We start from the raw sequence: 13,569 nt of genomic DNA, 5'->3' as shown, positions 1-13,569 counted from the left end.
CCCTCTGGGTAAAAAAACATTTCCTGACATCTGACCTAAACCTCTCCTGAGCCAGCTTCATGCCGTTTTCTTGAGTTCCATCCACAGGCCATGAGAGTGAACAGATCTGTAGCTGCCCTTCCCCTTTTCTCTTGAAGGTGCTGAAGACCACAATGAGGTCGCTGCTCAGGATCCTCTTCTCTAGTCTGAACAGACCAAGTGACCTCAGCCACTCCTCACCAGGCTTCCCCTACAAACCCTTCACCGTCCTTGTGGCTCTCTTTTGGACACTCTCTAATAGCTTAATGTCTTTATGTTGTGGTGCCCAAAACTGCACCCATGACTCCAGAAGAGTCTGCACCAGTCCAGAGAAGTGCAGGACCTTTACTCTGAAGCAATCCAAATGTCAGGGGTTTTTTATATTTTCCTTTCCGTGAGAAATATCAGTGTTTTATAGGGAGTTGCAAAAGAGGATGTCCTGCCGCCATGGTCCAGAACATTTTGCAATTTCCCACAGAACAAAATTTCCAGCCTCTTGGCCACTCTGAACTCAGACACTTGGAGGCATTGATTGAACACAGCCCTGGAACTTCTGTGGCAGGAAAAGATCTCAAGATCTCATTGAGAAAATATGACCTCCATCCTGAAACAGGATCAGTGATATCAGAGAACTAGTGTCCAACCTTTTTCTAGTCTATAATTCATGACCAAAAATTCTGGAAAACCTGCAGCCCTCCCTTGAGGTTTTTGTAATGGATGTTTCAGATTTTTTCTTACGTCCTTGGTAACCGCCACGATTATGACCAACAAGTACTTTCCCCCTTTTTGTTTTCTACATCTTCAAAGATTCTAATCTTATTAACCCTTAATTGTCTTCTTATCTAGTCCTGCATTCAAGTAATTGCTCTCATGTTTCCTTAGAGGCCATGTTTTAAAATCTTCTGATTATTCTGTCCAAAACAAGACAGAGGAGCTCTCTGGAACCTTACCAGGTTTTACAAGAGTGGCAGGATCACTCTGTACATCTCTCAGCAACCACTGCTGTTTATCCATCACAGTGCGATGTTCACCTTCTTTTGCAACAGCAAGACATGATTGATTCTTATCAGGTTTGTGATCCTCCCTGGGCATTAGAGCTTCTTTGGCCAACTGCTCTAAGTGGCTTTTCCCCATTAGATATCTGTACATTTAATTAGTCTTTAGTAAGTGTTTCCACTAAAGAGAATACTTTTTTTTCAAAATATTTATTTAATCTGCCAAGAACAATTTGAATTGTCAGTCAGTCTGTCCTGCAGCACAATTGCAGCCTCTCCCAGCATGATGCAGTTTGCAGATTTAATAAGCTGGTATTTTTGTCCATCACCTAGGCTATTACTAAAACAATGGATAGGAAATAGAGTCATTGTGGAACCATATTAAAATGCTGCCTAAACCCATGTTGTCTCCTATTCTTCTTTTTTTGATTTCCAGTTGTCTATAAATAGTTTTATTCTTCCCACCCGTTGTAATTATCTGAGATACAAGGGATTGAATGGGTTCCCCAGCTCCTCTTGCACCCTTTCAAATGACAAGTGCCAGCTCTTGGACAACATGGGGGCACGACCTGCAGCTGCACATCTGGGGGCTTGTTGCAGCTTGGAGAATTTGTTCCTGAAGCGGTTGAACCTCAGGTTGGATGTGGATGGAGCTGAGGCTGGCAGGTGCAGCAAGGCCTATTGGGGCCATGTGCCTGGCTGCTGACTCCATGGAAAGCAAGAACATGGAAAGGGGAAGATGAGGGAACACGGGAATCTTGCGTTGGTACAGAGTCACAATGTGACTGGGACTTGGATTTGGAGCCAGACATGTACTCTCATTTTATTCAGGAAAGTCAGAGTAGTCAAAGAGAAGCGTGGCTAGGTGTGAGATTGTGAGAATGCGTTTCACCCAGATCAGTCAGGCTGAAACAATAAAATACATTAAGCATTCTTCACCTTCGTGCTATCCTGTGCTATTTTGAAAATTAATCTTTTGTTTGTCTGATTGTAGGTAGAGAGAAGAATAATATAGCCAAACAAGTGCAAAACAGTTTGACCTTTCCAGATACTTTTCTCTTTTTCAGTTCTTTCGTGGGTTTTATTTTCTGTGGGTTTTTTTTTTTTGTTGTTTTTTGGTTTTTTTTAAATGTTTTCTTCATAAAGCATACCCTCCACATTTAGTTTGCTAGGTTTCTTTAGAATTGGAGAACTGGGTTGCTCTGAACCCAGAGTGTTGAATCTGATGAGACAATCATGTAGGAGATAGGGCATTAAGAAATAAAAAGCTATTCCCCTTCCCAATTAAGAGCTCTTTCCCCATAATTACTATCTTAATGAAAGCACGACATGAGGCTCACAATACCTACGATTTCATTTTAATTACTATTGGAAGACAATTAAAGCAGTCATTTAAAAATGCAATTCTGCACACCATGGATGAGACTCATGCTGGAGCAGTTTGTGAAGTCCATGGGAAGGACTCAGGTTGGAGCAGGGAAGGACTCCTGTCCCTGAGCAGCGGCAGGAACAGCCTGTGGTGAACTGACTGCAACCCCCATTCCCTGTCTCCCTGAGCCACTGTGGGGGATGAGGTAAATCCTGTGAAGGAGGGAGGAGTAGCAGAAGGTGTCTTAAGATTTGGTTTACTTCTCATTACGCTGCTCTGATTTTTATTAGTAATAAATTAAGTTAATTTCCCCAATGTGAGTCTCTTTCACCTGTGATGATAATTGATGAATGTTCTCTCCTGGTCCTTATCTCAACTCATGAACCTTTCACTGTATTTTCTCTCCCCTGTCCAGCTGACAAGGGGAGTGATTGAGCAGCTCTGGTGGGTGCCTGGCATCCAGCCAGCATCATCCAGGACAGTTTAATAGGGAAAACGAAAGCTGCACACACAAACAAAGCAAAACAAGGAATTAATTCACTGCTTCCCATGGGCAGCTGCTGCTCAGCCATCTCCAGGAGAGCAGGGCCCCATCACATGTAATAGTGACTTAAAAAGACAAACATCATCACTCCAAATGTCTCCTGTTTCCTCTTCTTCCCCTATGTTATAAACTGAGCATGATGTCCTAAGCTCTGGAGTATCCCTTTGGTCAGTCTGGGTCACCTGTCCCAGCTGTGTCTCCTCCCAACCTCCCAAACTGCATTCCCAATTCCCAGCCAGCGTGGCACTATGGAAAGCAGAAAAGGCCTTGGCTCTGTGCAGGCTCTGCTCAGCAACAACAAACACATCTCCATATTATCAACCAACTCCAAAACGCAGCTCCACACAGGCTACTGTGAAGAAAATTTCCTCAGCCAAACCCAGCACGTATCCTCAAGTTAATAATTTTATGATTGACAAGATATGTGGCTCAAGCAGCAAGTTTGTTGCTATGATGGTAAAGAGGAGGCATTCACTTCACAGCATTCATACATCCCTAATGCTTATGTGTTGGCTGTGCACATGGAAAAGGAGATGAAATAGATGAACATCAGCATTTGACCTTTCTGACCCTGTAGCCAAAGTTTATTCCATGCATTTGTTCATGAAAAAAATTTCTATCTCTTCCAGAAACTAATATGATTCATTTTGAGCATCAGGACAAGTAGTGCAAAAATAGAGAGCTCCAGCACATAGCCATCCCACATGGCAATCAGGCCTCAGCAAGCATTGTCAAAATGCACATTGGAAAATTGAAAGGCAAAAGTTTTTTGTAAAAACCCATTGTATTTCTTGCTTGCATTTTTGAGCTATTTTCTATTCTTAGCACTAATGTGAAGGCCTCTAAAGGATAGAACAACCAGTCTTTAAGCTATTTTGTGAGCACTCTCCACATGTTGGTGGGCAAAGCAAGGTGTCAGTGCTGGAAACCTGCCTGCAATCCATGGACACGAGAAGTCAAATTACTGAAGTCAAATCCACTGACCTGAGCAGTGTTGGTGAAGCAAAGGGATGGTCCCAAAGCACACCCATGGAAGCACAGAGAGCAGGCTCCTCCTCTCCAGGCTTCAGCTGTGGTCCCTTCCATTTGCTGCCCATGCTCAGGCTGCCCCTGGCTCCCTGCACAGCCCTGCTCCAACCTGGCCGCATTTGGGCCAAGCTGTGGACGTGGTGGGGATGGTGACACTGATGGTGACACTGCTGCATCGCCTGCTTGCTCTCAGGACATTTTGAGACTCTTTCACATTGAAAAGCAAACCTTACTCTGCCAAAATGTTTTCATCTAGACCTAATAAAAGCAAATTAGACTCTTCCCCAGATCAGGAATTAATTTTGTCTGGTTGTGTGTCATGGGTAGAGTAAACAGTTTATACTTGGGCAAAGGCTGTGTTTAAGTATGGCTGGATCCTGTTTGGTTTACTGTGATTAACCTAAACAATTGAGAAATGTTGAAACAAGTTAATTTAAATTCTTTCTTCCATTTCCTACAGCTTTCATAAGGTGAGGTTCTTAAAGCAACTGTTCCAAAAATTATTTCAAGGCAAGAAAATTAATGTTAACATTCTTACATTAAAATGAAATTAGGGCAGTTCCCTCCCTCACCCTCCTTATTTAATAAGGCTTACATGTCCTTTTCCAGATGTACACAAGCTAAACAACCTGCTGCTTAATGGGAGATCTCCTTATGCTCAAAACACAGGAGCATTCCACTATGGCATTCTAAGCATTACAAGACATACTTGGAATCACAGAATCACAGAATAAGCTGAGTTGGAAGGGACCCATGAGGATCATCAAGTCCAGCTCCTGGCCCTGCACAGAATAGCCCCAAGAGCCACACCATGTGCCTGAGAGCATTGTCCAAACACTTCTTGAACTCTGTCAGGCTTGGTGCTGTGACCACTTCCCTGGGGAGCCTCTTCCAGTGCCCAACCACCCTGTGGGTGAAGAAATTTTTCCTGTTCTCCAATGCCCTGCAAGTTCCTTTCCAGACTCTTCCTCAGTGTTGGGGCTGCAGTGTCAGTGATGTCATGTCACAGAAACACTGCTCCTGCTGCTCACATGGAGATTAGATGAGCAAAAGGGGTGGAAGCCAAAGTACAGAGTGAGCCTGTGTAGAATTGTACAGGACTTACCAACTGGAAAGTTGAAAGTCTTAGTATGAGATTTATGTCCTGTCTAAATTTTTTTAGCTAATTAAAGGTATACCCCATTTTCTTCTGCCTCCAGAAGCACCAGATGGCTTATGGAAGCAAGTATTTTTGTTGAAGAGAATCAGTAGCTTGACTTTAATTTGATGAAAGGAGGAAACCTCATCTTTCCAGAAATGTCTGAATTCAACTATCAGCAGTTATTATTTTTAACTCGCTTAGTGCCTGTCTTATTGACGGTCTGCTCCCGACCAAATATGCTGTCTGCTACCCCATGTGCTGCAAATTGTAATTCTCCTTGGTGGCAGCAGTTTTGAGCAGATGGGCTTTGTATTTTCTCTCACTGGATCCTTTCCCTGACAGCCTTTATTTCAGTTTTGTTGGATCAAACATGAAACACTGGCTTTTGTCATTCTAGGCATACAAAAAGCCTTGCTCTTTCAAAAAACAGTACTTTACTTTAAATGGTCCTCAAAAAGTCACGTGAGAATGCTCTGAGAGACCCCAGAACAGGCCTTGTATTTCAATCTCAATCACTGCAGCAACAACCCTCGGCACTTCTGGTTCTGGGGAAGCATTCTTACATGCTGCCAAACAATGTATTCCAATTTAATATGGATATCTTTCAAAACCTTTCTTACTGAGTAGTCACAGCATAGACAGCCTTGATCAGTGAGTGCAGAGCACTCACATACATGTATAGGGAAGTCAGATAAAGCCCAGCCTTAAGAGCTGAACATTTGCAGCCACAGAGACACAGATGTTTATCTGAGGAGAAGTTTATACTGGCTTCAGTTTGAGAACTAGAAAGACAATTTTTACCTTCAAGCAAAATCAGGAATTAGATGCAATCAATAGATTCTGTAAAAAAAATTATAACCTTAAATGGTGCCCTGAAAGGTTGAATCATTGAAGACCCCAGTATATTTTTAACAGAAAGGAATCACTTTTTGGAGCTCTTTGTGTGGCACAGGCTTTATTGAGATGGGGAGGGGGGAAGATCCATTTCTGTAGCTCAGCATACAGCTCTAATAACAGGTCCTGCATCTCAAGCTGGTCCAGTTCATCCAAAATACCAAAACAAAGCACTTGCCTGTGCCCCACACACTGCCAGCTGGTGGCTGAAGCACTCTGTAAAAACTGGGACGTTTCAGAGAGCCTTATGTTACACTGGCAGGTGGCTGAGCTGTAAAATACAGAAACCCCTGCTCCAGCAGGGCTGGAAGCATTGTAGGACTGTTTTCATTCTGGCTCAGCACCTGGGATTCAAGTGGAGGGGGCTGAGAGTCGAGGGTGAGGTTGGGGGGCCTAATGCAAGTTGCTCATGTGTGTTACAAACTGATGGAAGCTTCACCCCAGGGGTACCAGGAGCAGAGCAGATTATGTGGTTGTCTGCTCCTTCAGAAAGAGAAGAAGACAACTGTGGTCCAGGGACCCTCATGCAATCACTCATGGGAGCAGAAAGACAGCAAACCTGGTGAGAAACCTGATCACCATGTCTGTGCAAGCCGGTTAGATGCACATGTGATGTGTGGTTCTCTTGGGCTTTGCTTCCTCTGCATCATTTCTGCCCTAAGAGAGCCAAGGGGCACTGTGTAAAACAGGGGTGTGCAGTGGGCTTGCTTGCTCAGGTGCTGTTTCTGCAGGACAGAACCTGGTGGTCAGGGCCGCCTCTGCTGGGGTAAAGTGAGGCTGGGAGGAGGAAGGGTCTGATTGTTTCTGATCCAGACTGATCAGAAACAATGCTGAGGGGCCCTTTGGGAGGTCGTGCAGTATCTGCTGCAGGTCTATTTTCTGAAACACAGACACAGAGGAGAATTTTTGTGAGAGGAAGACCAGCGCCTGATCCATAACTGGGGGGAGAGGAAGGTCACTGTGCAGCCCTTGCTGGGCATCTGATGGTGCTGGGGAAGAGGAGTGGTTGGCAGGAGCTGCTGGCAGCCTGGCCTGAGGCCATGGATGAAAGAACAAAGAGCAAGGTGAATTGCTTTTTGTTTCTTCCACAGAAAACCCTTGCTGCAGCAGAGGAGAAAGAGAACAAGAGTTTTCAGTTGTGAGTGCTCCCCCCTGTGACAGAGGACAGGGCCAGCCCGGGAAGAAATGCCAGGGATCTTTGCTCTCCCTGGTTTCACATGGCAATGTTTTGCAAGAGAGACATTTTAGCAGTGAGGGTTTAATCATGCCAAACTTGATCAGGTGACTGTCTAATCTTTTTAAGAGTTTAGCTACCTAAATGAAACTATCTGAAGAGATTGTTTTATCACCATTACAGCTGAGCAAATAATTCACAACAGATAATTTATGAGCTGCCTTTTGCCTTTGCCTCTTCATGAAGTGATTAGATGGTGCTCAAAGCATTCATTAGTCAAGAATTTTAAATCTATTTCCTGGGCTTGGTCCCCTCAGGAGACTCACAATTTGGCTGTATTTCAACAAACCACTGTCTCCAGCTTTCTGCCCATGAGCAACACCATTCAGCATCCAGAGGTCAAAAGTAGGTGAGAGCAGCCAGTAGGTCAAGGCATGGAGAGGAAATGGGCTCCAGACAACCAGGCTGGGGCACCATGGATTCAGGCCAACTGAGTCTTGTGGGTTGTGCTGGGAAATGTAACCCAACAGGACAGAGGTGTCTGAAAGAAAAAAAAAAATAACCAAGCACCAAAATCCTGCAATGAGGTGCATCATTTACATTGACCTAGGCTGAGACTCGAATTTCTGCCATAGCCCCCGCAGCAAGAGCCTTCTCAACACCCACATGGTGTGCACCGACTTGCAGGAGAGTTTGCCAAGTAATAAGCAGCATGAAGGCAGCCAAGCTGCATTCAGGAACAGGCAGACAGTCTGGAACTGAACTCACTCCATCTTTTTTGTGGCCAGAGGGAAAAATTGCCATGGGCAGAATTTTATTAAAAACATAATGCCAAAAAAAAAAAAAAAAAAAAAAAAGCAGGCAGTAGAGAGAGAAAGAAATAAGGATTAGGAAATAAATTAATCAATGTTCCCCTGGGAGCAAAGGAAGCCCTTGGGCCACAGTACAGCTGGCTTGACAAGAGGACAATATTGCAGGTGCTCTACATGTGGCCCAGTTTGTTTCCAGGTGCATTCAGAATAATGATGTCTTAATGCTTTTCTATTTCTTTTTTTTTCTCCTCAGAAGCTGGGTCATTATTTTTTCCTTCTTTTATCATTTGTGTCTGTTCCAGTAGCAATTTGGAGTATCCTAGAAGGGGGTGAAATCCCCACTGTGCTGGAAATTATGTGAACTGGTGACACAGGCAGGCTGCACTGGGAAACTTATCCAGTAGAGACCACTGCAAGGTTCAGCAGAAAAGCCAAGGACTGCTTTCTGCACTGCACAGCTGGAGCCTCCTTGCTGTGCACCCTGGTGATAAAATGCTGACCAACACGCTAATTAGGAGCTGCTCACAGTAGGATGTACAATACAATATTTAGGATAAGAAAGATGGGCAATACCTTAACTGAAAAAAATAATATTAGAAGTATATAGAGTACTTTATTTCAAGGATATCAAGTACTTCAAGACTAAAAGATCTGTGGAATTTGCCTGCTAAATTTTTAAAATGCATTTGCAACACTTGCTTGCTGTGTTATGCCAAAAGGACTCAGACTTTGAGCCAGCATAAACAGGATGTGGGGCCTGAAGGTCTTTGCCAATATGTGGCCAGTGGTGGGGACTGCTGAGGAGTGGCCACTGAGCGCACTGGCACATGCTAGGGCCAGCCACAGGGGTGCTGGGCCTGCCAAGGCTCAGCAGGGCACTGCTGGAAACCACAGAGGTGCGGGCAGTGAGCCCTTGCATCCTGTCAGGAAGCTGAGAGCTGTTCTTGTGCTTGGCAGAGGGCAGCTGGCTTGGAGGAAGAGCTGCTCACCTGTGGCTGTCTGCCTGGGGGGCACCTAGGCAGGGCCTCCTTCACAAAGCGCTCCTTTTGCCAGCTTCAGACTAGATGTGGCCACTGTCCCTTGTGCACCTGACACTGCCCGTGTGTGCTGCTCTGTTCAGAGCATGGGGTGCCCAGAGAGACTGAAATCGCTGACATGCTGTGAAACCACTGACATGCTCAAAACTCAACAAGGCCTTCAGCAACCTGATTTAAGTCCCTGTTTTGAGCATGACCAGATGACATGAACCCTGGACAGATGACAAACAATCACATAACAGAATGAGATGCCCCTGCCGGCCTCAGCTATTCTGTGATTTTGCTTGACTCATGAATGAAGATGTGGATTCCTCTTTGAGGTATCCACACTCGAAGGTTCAAAAGAAGATAGTGCAGCCAAGTGTGAGGGTCAGTGGAGGTTTTAGCATGAAAATACAATCTATAAAAAAAATGGTGATGTCTGGAGCATCTCAGATGCCAGTATCAGATGTTGGTAGATGGCACCTTGTGCAAAAGCTTAGATTCAACCCAAGTAACATTCAAGACAATTTGAAGAGGGCAGAGGGAGGTATCTTGCTCTATTTTATATTTTTTTTTTAATCTGTGTTCTGCATGCCTTCCATGGGAGGGGTATCACCTTAAAAAGGTGAAAGCTCTTTGTGGAGAGCAGAAGCTGTAAGGCACAAGCACATTAATCATGCACTTCTCAGTGACACAGATTTAGTGGGCTGTCTTCTGGCTCACCTGCATATCAGCACCAAAACGACTGAGGTCTAGCTATGGTTCTAACTATAGAACCATAGAATGCATTAGGTGGAAAGACCTTTAGGATCACAGAGTCCAACTGCTAACCCAAAACTGCCCAGTCCCTGACTAAACCATGTCTGTAAGAGTCACATCCACCTGAGACCTGAGCAAGGCAGAAGCAGGAAAGCACCAGCTGTAAGCCCTTTCTCCCTCCCTTCCTCTGAGACTAGTGAAGGTACAACAGGGCAGGGGCTAAGGGGCCAGCAAGTTTGGCCATCTGCTGGTGCTGCTCTGCTGAAGGGCAGGCTGGAGACCAGGGGAAGGAGTCATTAGCAAAGCACACTGCACAGACTGAGAGTGACATTCAGGCCCCTGGTGGGAAGAAATGGACTTGAATCAATTTGGGATAGGGTTCATTTTAGGAAGAGCCCTCTCCCTATCCTGGATGATCCAAAGACGAACTTGAATTGGTGTTATTTTATTTGCTTCAATAAACATTTGATTTATACAAAACAAAACAAGACAAAAACCCCCTCAAAACAGTTTACAAAGCAAGTTAAGTGTTTGAAACTTTTGATATACAAGAGTATATATTGCTCACATTCCTATTTCATACATGATGTACATGGTGAAGTACTCCTTAAAAGAATAAAAATTTTCCTTTACATGTAGTGTTAAAAAACCCCATAAAAACGTCAGTACTGTCAGGAACTACTGCTTGCCATTTCTTGACCTTCTGTGTGGATGGAGGAAGAGAAATGGGCTGAGACTGAGTCATTACCACTGTAATGACTTTCTACCTGCCTGGATGCACTCCCCACCCACATGTCCTACCTCTGCCTATGGCCCTGTGAATTTACAACATTCCATCCCTAAAAAAATGCCATAGTATCCTCGAAGTTCCACTGTAGGTGTGGAGGTTTTGCCCCACTCTGTTTTAACATCTCTGAGCAGTTTGGTTAAAATAAATAAAAAAAAAAAGCAGTTACAAAACCATTTCAAATAAAGTATTTGCCATCATAAATCTTAACTCCTATTTGAATAAGCATGATTCCTATTGACTTGCATGGCAACATTTTTGAGAGGAATATTGATATTTATCTGTCAAAGGTGTTTAATAAACAACACCAGATTCATGTGTCCAGGATTGGTTTGTGCTGGTTGAATTTCTAAATTGCAAGGCCTGCTGACATGCCATGAGGAAGAGAAAAGTGGATAAATCACTGAAAAACACCTAAAGACAAAATTTTTAGCACTTCTTAAACACACTGCTGTCATGTATATAGGCCCAATGTGATGTCAACTGTCTCAAGCATTTTGGGGAACTGAAAGAATGCAAGCAAAGTCTGAAAGATCCTGTTGAAAAAGTCTTTCTTTGTTTTTGGTTTGTTTTTGGTTTTTGTTTTTTTTTTTAATTCTGTGAATTGCTGACTTGCTGAGGCAGCCCTAAATGCAAGCAATGCTGAGGGCAGGATATGCCATTAACCTATTGCTATGGAGCTTTCCCTCACCTCCAAGGTCTTTTTGCAAAAATAAAGGCAACAGCTGCTGCCTCTTTCTTTAGAAAGAGTGGAACAGTCACACTGTGGTTTGCCCAGCAATTAGACACACTGTACAGGGAAAAGGGAAAAAAAAAGTTTGTTCTTATAGCAACACAATCAAGGTAAAGACAGGGGGAAAATAATAGGACTGCCCACACTCAGAATGCTCAGCAAATATAAAACATCTGCTTGGATTGTTGCTGGCCCTGTCCTGTTCTGTATGGTTTGGGGGTGGGGATGGGAGGAGGGGAAAACTGATCCTGCTGATATTTTGCAATCTGTTTGCAAGCAGCACAAATTCAAAGCAATAAACATATAACATTAATGAACTCACAAAACACACATGTGGGAAGGACCAACCCTCCTCACATGCCTGTTCTGGAACACTTTGAGGACTTTGGGGTTAAGGTGAGAGGGAAAAGGCATTCCTGAATTTTCCACAATGTGCTGCAGACAGGACCATGCAAGTAACTGCAAAGTCAACTTTGCCTGTCTGCTGTGAGACTGCTCCTGCTCCTGTGAACAGCAGGATGACAGCCAGGTGGTCACAGCACATGCTTGGAAAGTCATCTTCTTATTGTATATTATTCCTATTTTTTGGCAGAACGCTTAGTGCAGAATTGCTGGTGTGGTGCTATACCAATCCCCCCAGGCTCCTTCCCTAAGGGGTGGGATTTCTAATGTACTGGTAATTTCCTGGAAGCACTTTCTTTTAATAACTTTTCTTTTCCCAGGACATGGCTGTTTATAGATATATAGATACATATATATATATATACATACACACACATTTTATATATATATATATGTATATATATATATATAAAAATAGCAATTTCATAGTTATATACAGGCATTAATAAAGTGCATAATGTTATTGGCTATTTTCAAATCCTTTTCCTGAGGAAGTGCTACCATATATAGCTCCTCCTACGACATGATGCTGGCCGCCAGTGCTAGGGTATGACTGCTACTCCCCCAGCTTGTAATTCCCAGAATACATCTCCCTGTCCAGAGCTGGAGCCCAAAGGGAGTAGTGACAGCCTCAGTCCTCCAGGAAGCAAGTCAAGGCACCGGTCAAGACCTCTTCCTTTGCCAAGGTGAGCACGTCTAGGAGCGACTTCCCTCCGTCCCGGAGCTCCCGGGCGTGCGCTACTTGGCGGTGGTCACGGAGCCGTCCTCGGGAATCTTCTCCTCGGAGCAGCTCCTCCCCGAGAGCCTGTCGTGGTGCCGGAGCTCGCTGAAGCGCTCGGCCACGCACTGCGCCGTCAGCCGCGCCTCGGGGTCGTGGTCCCAGCACTCGATGAGCGTCTCACACACCATCTGGATGCCCTGCGGGGAGCACAGACACAGTCAGCGCCCGTGACGGGGCAGCCACCAGCAACGCCTCGCGCACTGAGCTGCTTCAGGCCCTCAGACATTTGGGGGCTATTTCACGTGTGTCCTGGGGTCCTTTATGGGATCTGCAGCTTCTGTCTTGGGGGCATTGTTTTCTTTTTTTTTTTTTTTTTTTTTTTTTTTTTTTTTTAAGGAACACTACTACAATATTTTCAGCGCTTTAGCTGGAACTGTCATTTCTGGGCATGTTGTCTGATATAACAAGAACAACGATGCTTCAGACTAGTGATATAGAATCAAGCAGGGTTTTTTGTTTAATAAATATGATCAACATGGATCACATGACCTCCTGCTCAACCCATGCCTCTGCATGCTGAATTCTGCTTGGGTTTTTCAAACAGAATTCTGATTGCCAGCAATATTGGGCTGTACATCAGCTCTTTATGAATTCCTTGTAGACTACCTAAATCTATGTGCAAATATGGGCCACAGTCCCACAAACAGTTAAGCACATCACTCACAGTTGTAACTGTTTAACCTTCATTTCAATTCCAATGCAAATGTTTTCAGGAGCAAAAAAACAGTTGCATCTCTGTAATGATTTTTATAAACATGAAGTATTTGCCACAGGAAACTGTGTTTTGTTTTATGATACTAAAAGCCCATTAAGTAGGATTTATCTTAAACTTATTTAAAAAAATAACATTTCACAACACTGCATTAATTGTTTATTTTACCTAATTGGTGATGTTGACTGATGTCAATGCTAATAGCAGAATGTTACTCTCTGTATGCAAATAACATTAGTTTTCTGCTGGCATTGAAATTACAAGCAGTAAATTAAATTAAATATTAAACATTAACTTGAAATCAATAGTGCAACAAATCTCATTAAGGGGGGTGTGGGGTAATTGTAATATGTAAATCTATTCCAGAATTTTATCATGATGAATAATGAGTTCATTACAA

At 43.8% G+C, this 13,569-nt stretch overlaps 1 protein-coding gene across 3 annotated transcripts in view; it reads right to left on the bottom strand.

The window, feature by feature from the left end:
* Nucleotides 1-10,207: 10,207 nt before the first annotated feature.
* Nucleotides 10,208-13,569, bottom strand: part of TGFBR2 (transforming growth factor beta receptor 2) — a 60,655-nt gene continuing 57,293 nt past the window's right edge. For all 3 annotated transcript variants that reach the window (XM_064704704.1, XM_064704705.1, XM_064704706.1), the window contains exon 7: nucleotides 10,208-12,594. In XM_064704704.1, the coding sequence (XP_064560774.1) occupies nucleotides 12,415-12,594 (180 nt within the window). In that variant the 3' untranslated portion in view covers nucleotides 10,208-12,414. The remainder of the gene's footprint in view (nucleotides 12,595-13,569) is intronic.

The sequence above is a fragment of the Zonotrichia leucophrys genome, chromosome 2 (assembly GCF_028769735.1).
Source record: "Zonotrichia leucophrys gambelii isolate GWCS_2022_RI chromosome 2, RI_Zleu_2.0, whole genome shotgun sequence".
Taxonomy (NCBI): Eukaryota; Metazoa; Chordata; class Aves; order Passeriformes; family Passerellidae; genus Zonotrichia; species Zonotrichia leucophrys.
This window is presented reverse-complemented; position numbering and strand designations above follow the sequence as displayed.